The sequence below is a fragment of the Aplysia californica genome, unplaced genomic scaffold (assembly GCF_000002075.1).
Source record: "Aplysia californica isolate F4 #8 unplaced genomic scaffold, AplCal3.0 scaffold00402, whole genome shotgun sequence".
Taxonomy (NCBI): Eukaryota; Metazoa; Mollusca; class Gastropoda; order Aplysiida; family Aplysiidae; genus Aplysia; species Aplysia californica.
Window position 1 is genome coordinate 416,575 of NW_004797672.1, and position 12,159 is coordinate 428,733.

Below are 12,159 nucleotides of genomic sequence, written 5' to 3' on the forward strand. Positions count from 1 at the left end.
CCTGCGGGCTTTGGTGCTGGCAGGAACTGAGCACTTATGGACCTGTCCGGTGTGCAATGACGTTGTTGCCCAGGACAGGTAATACAGGTAATATCTTCTTCTCGATGAAAGTTACCCTGTGTTTTGTTTTATTTGTTTTTTTCACTTGAGTTATTTGGGTTTTAAAGATTTTTTGTGGGTGGTTGGCGGGTGCTCTGGTGTGGTTTGCGTCTTCTTTCCTATCATACATCTATCATCCTTATCTCTCCTCCTTCTTTTTTGTGTTTGTTACTCTCTTGTAACACCTCTAATCTTCGGCACTTATATGACCTTATTGTGTTGCAAGTGCTGTAAAACTCTTACTATAACTATAACTATAACTAAAACATTTTTTTTTACAGCACCTATCAGCAGCTACCAGCCTTGGGTGTGTGGCCTTCATCATCTTTTCCCTGACGTCCTTCGGAGCCCTGTTTGACCACAAGTAAGACACTGTGCCTTTATTAACCCTATCCGTACGCCCTGCTGTCATTTTGTGCCCTCGGGGTTGTATTCCTCACATTTTAGAATACTTCTAGTACAAAGATCTCATTGAAACTTTCAGTATTTCTCAAAAAATCGTTTTGACTGACTGCTATGCAAAGCGTACGGATCGGATTAACGAGTAAATTTCTTGTTTGGAAGGTGGTGGCGCAGAGTTCCCCACGTCGTATGGATACGATGGTAAAACACGACGTACGGATAGGGTTAAGTGGTGGCACAGAGTTCCCCACGTCGTATGGATACGATAGTACAACACAACATACGGATAGGGTTTAAAGCTTCCAAGGAAGCTCAAAATGTTTCTGAATGTTTTGGGGTCTGATGGGATGAAAAATTGTTATTATTATGAGTCTATTTCCTAGGAGAGATAAATGCAATCCGTTCCTCTTCTTCTTCTTCATCTTCTTCATTTTTTATTGATTCTTTTATGATGATTATGATAAAAGTGTCTGTCAAATTTTGTCACATTTTCAATATCTAGATTACAGGTTTTCTAAGTAAGTGGAAAGAATGCTCTGTGTCATTATGTCCTTTTAAAAATGTTTTAAAATCTTTAGACAAAGTGAACATTTCTGGAAAAAAGTTTCTTTTATATGTAAATGAATTTCAGATAAACCTACCAGTTTATAACGATGTCTTGTTAAATCTTTTGAATAAATTAAGACACAGAGTTGAAAACTGATGAGGCAACTTTTATAATTTAACTTTTAACCGCCCTGCAGCCCCTAAACATCATCTTTTGAAAAACTTAGGCCTATCATTCATGTATCTTTGTGCTAGCTTTCACACATGCTAGTTTTTGACCACCCTCTCTCTCTCTGGGTGGTTGGCGGGTGCTCTGGTGTGGTTTTCTCTTTTTTTCCCTTTAACTATCTGTCGTCCTAATCTCTCCTCCTTTTTTGTGTTTGTTGCTCTCTTGTAACACCTCTAATCTTCGGCACCTATATGACCTGATTGCATTGCAAGTGCCGTAAAACTCTTACTAAAACTAAAAAACTCTCTCTCTGTCTCGTCTCTCTCCTCAAGGCGCTGGAGTTGTGCCGCTGAGTGTCTCAGATGTGCCATCGTTGTCGGACTACTGCTCTACGTGCGAGGACCAATCGAATTTGAGCCGACTCTCGTCTCCGGCACATTTGTGTTCTTCCTGCTGTCAGCCATTTTATGGGGAGTGCTGACGGTGCTGCAGTACAAGTTCTACGTGGTGACGAAGAAAGTGGATTGAGGAAATGTGAGGCATCGTGGTGAAATCAGGCGCTCGTCAAAATAATGAGATCAAATAAATTGGCATTATATTTACCGTTGGACAATTTTTGTCTAATTTTCTTTTTTTTTGGCTCAACACCTTTTTTATCCATTTGAAAACACATTTCTGTGTGGATTTTACTGAAAAACATTGAGTAAAGGCACAAAAAATGTCAATTTTCAGTTTCCAATGACTCTCAGGCTATGAAAATTACAAAACTTTGGCTGCCATTTTCTCGCTAATCTCACCTCTGAAACCAGGCGACCCTCACTTCTTTCAATCGCAAATATTTCAACTTCTGTTCAACACAGATGGGTATTTTTTTCACCGAAAGCAAGGAAAATGAAAAGTCTTTGAGATGACATCAGTTACCCCAATATGCCCCCAAATTGATGAGTGCCTGATTCCACCACGTCAGGGCCAGGACACAAATGTGAAATGTGCTGACAAAATGAGTTACTTCTCGGATTTAAGCCTTATGGAAATAGATACATCATGCTTATAGGTGAAGCTTTTACAATTTATAAGTATGAAATAATAAAAGGCGTATTATAGTTAAAGAATATGGCATTAATAAAAATTCTACAAATTTGACCTTCGTGTCAATTTTTCTTAAATATATCCATTTGTGGTTTGCGAGAAGTAACTCATTTTGTCAGCACGCCTCACAAATGGTGGCTCGTCGGTATCTTTTGTGGCAGTGGCAAAAAGATTTTGTGTGGACAAAAGAAGAAGATTTGAGTCGAGAAATACCGTGACTGTAACAGTTGAGGCAGTGGATTAGAATGTACTCGTACATTTGGGAGAAAATTCCCGGATCTATTTTTCTTGTTTCTCCTCCTTTTGTCTCTTCCTTTCTCCCCGCCAATCTCCCCCCTCTCTCTCTCAGTTTTTAAGAAGTCTATACTTTTCTTAAATGTCATATCGATGAAAATATCTTGAAAAGATGAAACTACGTAAACTCAAGAGTTGTGGTAACTTTCTAGAGGGAAATGTGTCTTAATTGTCCTGATTAAACACTGAATTTTACATATGTAACGATGCTTCTTTACACAACTTTCTTTTTGAGTTTGGGAGACTAAGTGAGCTCCTCAAAACTTCTTTGTGGTATATAAATAATAGTTTGTGTCTGTGTCCCACTTTTCCTACGTGATGCCTGCGTTTCATTTTGATCACGATGCAGAAAGTTCTGGAACTTCTGTATGTTTTGTCTATGTAATATTTCATCTATTTTTTTACAATTTGTATAAAATAATATGTCATACTCAGGAATGAAGGAAGGGCAGGTTTTTTTGTCTTTCACCTCTAAGCTCACAGCTCACACCTAATGTTGTCTTGTCAGGGCGTCTTATTTTCTTTGGAATGACCACCCCGCACAGGATAGAACTCATTGCTTCAGGACTATTTTGTCCATGGTGTACTTATGTAAATAGGCACTTTGGACGAAATAGTCCTGTCAAAGCTGCATAGAAATTTTACTGGAACAATGGGCAAGTTTTGATAATAGACCTACAATATATATATGTGTATATATATATATATATATATATATATATATATATAATATATATATATATATATATATATATATATATATATATATATATATATATAGATCTATATATATATATTATATACTCAGTGTGTTTTACATCAAGGTATTGGAAAAACATTTCCTAGCCCTGATCTTTCTGCATTTGTCAGTGTTGATTGTGCTCGCAACACAACTGTGTATTATTTCTTGGCCTGTTGTCAGATATACAGGACACTCAGCTACAGGTCCTACTGTACACTCAGATACAGGTCCTACTATCCACTCAGATACAGGTCCTACTGTACAGAACTCCCTCAATCTGTCCCCGCGGTTTTATGCACCCCGCATAATTTAGCAAAATTTGATCATTTTATGCATAATTTCTGATTATTTTCCTTTATCATTCTTTGTTAAAATTAACAGAATCGCATACTTTCACATTTTTTTTGCATAAAACCTCGGGGACAGCTCAATGTGTGGGCTACGAGTCCAGAGTCCTCTCTTGTACTGTTGTGTTATCAAGCTTGCAGTTTGTGCTTCGTGCCTTGAGCTTTTCTTCACTTTAATGCATTCCATTTACTGTACTCGAAATCGTTCTCTTCATTTTGAGATGAATGAATATATGTGTCAGTAGTTACAAGGATATTAAAAAGTTGGCTTTATCATTAATACCGTGAGGCTACTTAAGAGATGAGACCTCTAAATTTAGCGTCCGTCTTTAATAGGACCACGTCAAGTCGGAGGAGATCCTTCGGTAACTACATTTTCAACAAACAGCCTTCTTTTACAAATGTTCTATTCATGTGGCCTGGTGTTTCCTCTAAGGTTCTTGACTACCTGCTCAGCTTTCTCAGCTGCTTGCTATTCCACTGTACAAACTGAACTCTGTGATTCCCAAAGTATGTGTATGTGTGAGGCATCGTGGTGAAATCAGACGCTCGTCAAAAGAATGAAATTGAAGAAATCTTCATTTTTCTGGCCAGTCGCCAAATTTTAAAAAAATCTTTTTCTTTGGGGCTCATCACCTTTGATTCCCATTTAAGAAACATTCTTCTGTGTCGATTTTACAGAAAACCACCGATCAAAGGCACAAAAAATGTAAATTTCCAATATCCAAGGACTCTCAAGCTCTGGAAGTCACCAAACTTTAGCGGCCATTTTCTCACTAGTTTTACTTCTGAGATCAGGCGACCCCCACCTCTTTCAATCACAAATATCTCGGCTTCTATTCAAGATGAATGTGTATTTTGTTTCTGTAAGTGCAAGGCAAATGAATGAGCTATAAGATGATACCAATAACTCCATCCAAAAATTGACGAGCGCCTGATTCCACCGCGTCGTGACACATGTAGTAATCGCTGCAATATTTTTGACAAATTTTTTAATTTCCTCATTCAAAAAGCCCTGTTGCTTTTAACTAGCTCAATGGTAAGAAAATATTTTTATGGTCTATCAGTTACCTTTTGTGGTATGTTGATGTTTTTTGCCCTTTATTTTCTGAATGGTTTGGGAATATTTTTAGCCATTAAAAAGCTCAATGGTTTCTTTATTATTTTTTTTACTCCAAAACTGACGTTCCGGTTCACAAAAAGATGTGAGATGAATTTGATAGTTTTTGGATGTCTTTCTATAAATTGCATTCATTTATGGTTTATATTTTATATATAGACAGATGTACAGTGATAATATGTTTATTTGTACAATAATCTCCACCGTGATTCACCGTACCCACTTACTTATATCTTCCCCGTCCCATTTCTCCCACAGTTCTCTCCTTCTTAAATTCCTCCCTCTTCTACCGGTACTTACCTCGTCTCTCCCCCTCCACCCTCACCTATTTCCTCCCCTCCCCACTTCCCTCCTCTCCTCTTCTCTCCCCTCTTCCCCTCTTCCCTCCTCCCCTCTTCCCTTTTTCATAACTCTTCCCATCACCCCCGGCTCATATTTTTTCAGCCCTTACTTCCATCCACCTTCTCTCTTCTCTACCTACCCTCCCCATCCCCTGTTCCTCCTCTCTCCCCTTTTTGACAGTCCTCCAAATTTCTACAACATGAGATTGTGTGTAACCAATGCCTTTGGCTGTGTACCAAAATCAAGGCTCTCTTTCTGAGACCTCTCAAGGTGATATTTATACTTTATCAAAATTTTTTAAAAGTTATAATAAAATAATGAAAAAAAATCTAGAAGGTAGAAATAAATCTGCCAAGCAGTAGGAGAGAGTTACAAAACTGTGATGCTGAATGCCTCAAGATAGGAAGTGAACGATACAAACTTCAGGCAACAAATGCACTTTATTTTTGTACGCTTAGAGCTAAGATTGACAAATGAATTCTCTTGCTTACCTCGGATTCTAATGCTTACAGTGTCTTATTACCATGAATGTTAGAGCTGACCATATTATATTCTTTCCATGAGTTTTATTGCTTGCCTTGGCTTACTGATGTTTGATTTCTTGTCCAAAGTTGTTGTTTCTGTCTACTTAATAAACAACTGGATTTCTTTTTGTTGTGGGATCGCAATCTGTATTTTATAACAGAAAAGATTGATATCATTGGGTCACTTTTAAGGACAAGCGGGCTAACCCAGATTTTGGGGGTTTCCAGAAATCTTGACCTACTCCAAAAGTGGGCATTGCCCTACCTATAGGAAAAGTTTAGTTTCATTGGTATGTGTATTTGTTTGATTATAGAGAAAACTCTCCTTGTCTTTTAAAGAAACTGAACTAGGGGCAAAAACTTTACCTTCGATTTTCTGTTGTTGTTGTTGTTAGCGATCCATGTGGCCATACATCCTCCTTCCTGTCGTACCTGTGGCCCAATAATTCATCCACTCTTCCTTGACTTCGATTTTCTCAAAATAGCATTTTTCGTGATAGCCCCCTTGTGCTTAAAAGTGACCATTTGGCCTGTTGCCATATTCTTGCCTGAGAACTAATACAATTGAAGAATGAGTTCCTCACCCCCAAAAAGTGATTAAAAAATCCCCAAAAGCCTTTCAACATTACGCAAATTATTCAAATGACTTTTTCCCCAGCCACATCTATGTGATACTAAGTGGTTTGGGGTACTTCTGATCTTTCTGTACCCCAGTCTATCATTTCTTGTTTATTTGTTTGTTTGAGTAGGTGTTTTACAGCACTATCGACTCAGTTTTGGTCAAGTCTATGTGTATCATCTCTCTTTTTCCAAGTATATAATGTCAGCGTGATTCTTTTACGAAAAAGATAGAAAAGGATGCTCAGGACAGGCTTCGCTGGAGTAATGTTGTTGATGGCTTGTGCTCCACTGGGAGTTAAAAAAGGCAAGAGAGAGTGATTCTTTTACGCTCTGCCATCTCTTCTCCTCTGATTTCTTTGACATCAAATGGACTCTTCTGCTGCTAGCTAACAAAACACCTTTCTTCATTTTTGGAGCCAATTTTTTTTTGGTGCTAAATTGAAAGCCAGATCAGTTACCCTACTTGTGTGGAAAAAAATCAAAGTGAAACTGACTAGTTTTTTAATAAATTAGAATTTATATTTAGAAATCGCTCTATTTTTAGATGGTTACGCTGACAAAAAAAACCTCTTTTACTCGAAACTGCTGTAAAAAAGGAGGCGTTTTGTTAGCTTAGGGCTGACTTGTTCCTGTGCCTGTCTTATCAGGTATATAGTGGAGTAAGCTTGAGCTGAACGCGGCTAATTCGAAAACAGTGATAAAAAGAAAGAAAAATAAAATCCCAGATATTTTTTTGGGGCTTCCGTTTGAGTAACCTCTCTAAACTGAAAACATGACTTAATGGAAGAAAAATCTGGCCGGCCGCAGATTTCAGTTTAAGCTGACTCCACTGCATTTTCTTTGTGTATAAACTACTTGGATTTTTATCACAGTTTGGTTTGTTGTAAAATTTATGTACTCTTAAGAAATGCCTTTAATATTTATTTCTTTTGTGTTTGTTTTGTTTTATTTTTCTCTCTTTGCGTTCTACTGTACCTTACTTACTCCACTTGTTTTGGGTTTTTTTCACATCTCTCTTCTGTCATCTTATAATTTTAACCTACTTTTATAAAATTTTTATAGACTTACTTGTACTGCCTTTTGTTTTTTAGTTCTACTCTATAAGTCTTTGGTTGAAACATTGAGTGGTGTGATTTTTGAAAAATAAGATTTTAAAAAAATTCTTTGCTTGCTTCTGAAAACTGAGGCTGAATTCACTGACTCCAACCTTGCTTGAAAAACTATTTAAATTTTTCATTTTGTTCTCCATCATGTGAAATAAAATAAGTAAAATACTATTTTGAGTTCATTGAAGATGATTTCCCATAATTTATTGAACTACATGTATTTTTCTATGTGGCCCTGGCACTGAAGACCAGCACAACCTAAAAATGATCAAATATTTTATTACCCTTCAGTGGGATTCTTGGACAAGACTGCAGTGTGAGGAATCATAGTGAGGAATCATAGTGATGAATCATAGTGAGGAATCATAGTGGGGAATCCTAGTGAGGAATCATAGTGAGGAATCATAGTGAGGAATCATAGTGAGGAATCATAGTGAGGAATCATAGTGAGGAATCATAGTGAGGAATCCTGGTGAGGAATCATAGTGAGGAATCCTGGTGAGGAATCATAGTGATGAATCATAGTGAGGAATCATAGTGAGGAATCCTGGTGAGGAATCATAGTGAGGAATCATAGTGGGGAATAATCATAGTGAGGAATCCTAGTGACATGACAGGGACTTGAAATAACTCTTTGCATGAAAAAAATTGTAGTAAGGTTTTACGGCGCTCACAACTACAAAAAGTCATATGAGCGCCTATTGGGTGGATGTCAACAGAGAGGTCCAAACGGGGAATCAGGCTTACTCTACTCACCTCTCTAGCCTCAACAGCACAAAGTCTGCTTCGACCATCAAGGCACCCCGGAAATAGCGGGTCACAAGAGGGTGACAAACATACAAAAGAAGAAGAGGAAAAAAAGATGATGATAAGGATGAGGGGGAAAAAAGCAGCAAAACACATCTGATGTGTTGGACCAAATCTCCTTAAAACAGTCCGTCCACCTTTGGTTGAGTAACGAATCAACCCACTACTCACCAACCGGAGGTGCTGCCAGTCTGATGGATGATATGATGTATGTGTGGGTGTTTTACGCCCCTCTTGACTCTATTTAAGTCACACAGGAGGCCGCTGTGGTCCTGCCTGTTGTTAGGGCTGACATCCCAGCTCAAGGTTGTTGGTTTTTTTAAAGCAAAAAAACAAAACAACCCAACCCCCCCAAAAAACAAAAACAAACAAACAAAAAATCCCATTAAAAACAATTCAACAACAACAACAAAAATACGGTACCCCCCCCCCAAACAAAAAACAACAACAACAACAAACAAACTTAACAAACAAACAAATAAAAACCTCCCCTCCCGAGAATGGACTTCCCACCTTCAGCGTGTGATGGCATTAATGTATCTGCCTGCTACACCACAGAAGTCAAAACCCCTAGAATTTTCCACAGCAACTAACCTGATGTCCCCGTCGTTTTATGCAAGAAAAATTCTGAAATTATGCAAAATGAATCCAAAAGTGTGAAATTATGCGATTCTGTTAATTTTAACCAAGAATGATAAAGGAAAATAATCAGAAATTATTCAAAAAATGATCACGTTTTGCTAAATTATGCGGGGTGCATAAAACCACGGGGGACAGACTAATTGTCCATCTTTGGTTGGCTACCGCTGACCGCTTATGACGTCACAGAGTTAGAAGAGAAAGAGAGAGAGAGAGAGAGAGAGAGAGAGAGAGAGAGGGGGGGGGAAGAGAGAGAAAGAGAGAGAAATAGAGAGAGAGAGAGAGAGGAGAAAGAGAGAGGGGTGGGGGAAGAGAGGGGTGGGGGAAGAGAGAGAGAGGGAGAGAGAGAGAGAGAGAGAGAGAGAGAGAGAGAGAGAGAGAGAGAGAGAGAAAGGAGAGATCATTAGCCTTATTCCACGTTCATCCAAACCAGTGTGACAATAACAATAACATGACAATGACAATCTTTATTCATCTGACAGGGAGAAATTTTATTTGTATTGGTCGTTTACAATCACAGTCTATTTCCAGACAAAGCTGGTATCCCAATAAAAACATAGACTTACAAAACGTGCATCTTACATTCTTACAACAAAATAAATTTAAAGTTTCATTTCGTTTGTTTTGTTTTGTTAGTTTTTTTTCCTTCCCCTTTCTTACTTGGAAAATCACTTCGTAGTGCCTAAGTCCTGAGTGAGATACAGGCGATAGTTGAGAAGTGTTCTGACAAGATGAGTTACTTCTCGGATTCAAGCCCTATGAAAATAAATTAATGCATCACGCTTTTAGGTGAAGTTTTTACAATTTATAGGTATGAAATAATAAAAGACATGTTATACTTAAACTTAAAGAATTATGTCATCAACAGAAAATCTAACAATTTGACACTAGTGAAGTCTGGTGTCGATTTTTGGCCAATATCTCCATTTGTGGATTTCGAGAAGTAACTCATTTTGTCAGCCCGTCTCACATATATATATATTGTTGCTGATTGTCTCAAACTTCCAAATGTGTGGTTTTTGTGCTTTTGGTTTGAGTTCTTTTTATTTTGGTAAGTGTTTTACGGCGCTCGCAACTGCATAAGGTCAAAAGAGCACGCGGGACACATTAAACTTTTTCAGTTGGTAGGAAATTTTGAATTTTGCCCGGGTGGCGGCCGAAGCCTACTCTTATAATCGATTTAAGACCACCAATGGATCTTTAACGTGCGCCACTTGCACCCGAGCCTTCTGGGATTTTCCCCCTTGTCCAAGAAGGCTAGGTGTAGATCTTTCCTACCAGAAGATCAGGGGTGTGGCTGATAGACCGCAGTAAGAAGGAGCCAAGGAGTAGCAGTAGAAAGGCTGCAGAAAGAGCCAGGAGCCCAGAGGAGGGGGCAAAGGAGGTGAGGGGGTGGGTGCGGAAAGAGGACACGAAAACAGACGACAGAACATTGCAGGAAAGGAGGTGAAAGGAGACAATTTTAGAGAAGAAAAATTTTCGATCGCTTCCCGGATTCGAACCCGGGATCTTTGAATGAGAGGCGAACACCTTAAAGTTAATCTCTAGACCATGAGAGCCCCCAAATGTGTTTAGTTGAAGTAAGAGTTTTACGGCACTTGCAACACAATAAGGTAATATAAGTGCCAAAGATTAGAGGTGTTACAATATAGTAAGATAAAGACGATAGACTTTTGATAGAAAAGACGAAGCAAACAACACCAGAGCACCCTCCGCCCACCCATCAGATAAAGCTGATTTTCTTATAAAAACATAAAAACTGGCACCTTGTCATAATTAAATAAGTGTCATTAATTTCGTTGTTGTTGTTGTTTTGTTTTTTTTTCTTTTGTTTTTTCTTATTCCCTATTATTACTTTTTTTAAAATCCCAAGTGCCCAAGACCCGATCGAGATAATTCTGCAGTTGCGAGCGCCGTGAAACACTTACCAAAACAAAACTCCTGATTGAGATTTTGGTGATAGTTTTTCTTTGATTTTCGTCCCCAAACTTCCAAATGTGAGGGAAATAGATCTACTTGTGGAGAGACACCCTCGAAACGCTCACGTGCATGCAACTAGGCCTAGTGCGGTCACAAATTCGTTGCGCAACTTTTTGTTCAAATATTTCCTAAATTATCCTGCAAAGACTCTCCAGCTTTTGCACAATGATTCCTTTCAATTTATTGTCAAAAATATTTCATAAACTATCGAATATAGACTCTCCAGCTTTTGCACATATATTTTGTATCACCTTAATGTCTTAACAAATCAACATTTTTGTAAACACCTGTACACTGTATTCTAGAAAATTCCTTTAATAAATACTAATTTTAAAAATCCAAGTGGGTGGTTTGTAAAGATTTTTAAAGATTTACAGCTGGGGCGTCATCGCCTTTAAAAGCAAGTTCGTCATGTTTTTAAAATCGTGACACCGTCTTTATTAAAAGCTTGTTTTGAGAAGCTTTAGGGCCAAAAATGTGTTCATCATAAAATTAATTTCTTGCACCAAGTTTTGCTTCTAAAAAGTGTCATTGGTGAGCTGTGACGTAGGCCATAGATCTATACCTAAACAATGTGTGTGAGAAACAGGAAGCGCTGGGAACAATCCCATTTTCCGTGTAACGGAGATTTATAATATTTTATATCAACTTATGGAGTAAAATTTAAAAATCTGGTCTCAATTGTTCTGGAAAAGAAAGATTAGGTTTAAAAAAATTGATACAAACAGCTGTGCAAAGTGTGGGTGACCTTGATTCAACAGTTAAAGAGATATTTAGAGAGGATAAGTTGCGTCTCGAATTTTAGACCGCACTATAATACTGCTTACTTTTGTTCTTTGTCTCTGCTTACTTTCCTTCCTTTTTCCCTACCTTATTCTAATCACTGGAAAAATGCCCTGTCCTTAAAATGAAGTGTTTGATATTGGGACAGTGTTTGACTCAGATGGTAATAACCAGCAGCATCCAGCTACAACAACAACAACAACAGCAGCAGCATCATTAACCACAGCATCAACTACAGCAAAAACAACTACTGCAACAACAAAACTAATGACAACAACATCATCAGCAGCAGATGAAGTTTGTAGAGAGTAAGCATCTGACTGTCACCTTTGCTCTGTGATTTTACATAGGAGTAAGAAAACATCGTGGATTCAGTCTTGTATATTTTGTACAATTGGGAAGAACAGTTAATTTGTGAAACTGGATAGGGCATGGAAGTGTACAATAGATCAGAATTATTGCTGTCTGTCTGTCTGTCTGTCTGTCTGTCTGTCTGTCTGTCTGTCTGTCTGTCCGTCTGTCCGTCTGTCCGTCTGTCCGTCCGTCCGT

At 38.1% G+C, this 12,159-nt stretch overlaps 1 protein-coding gene across 1 annotated transcript in view; it reads left to right on the forward strand.

Annotated features, from left to right (window-relative positions):
* LOC101851880 (alkylglycerol monooxygenase) overlaps positions 1–1,823 on the forward strand; it is a gene marked incomplete in the record, with an annotated part of 19,397 nt that extends 17,574 nt beyond the window's left edge. The window contains 2 exon segments of the mRNA XM_005104036.3: positions 401–463; positions 1,549–1,823. Coding sequence (XP_005104093.2) covers positions 401–463; positions 1,549–1,744 — 259 coding nt within the window.
* Positions 1,824–12,159: the final 10,336 nt, after the last annotated feature.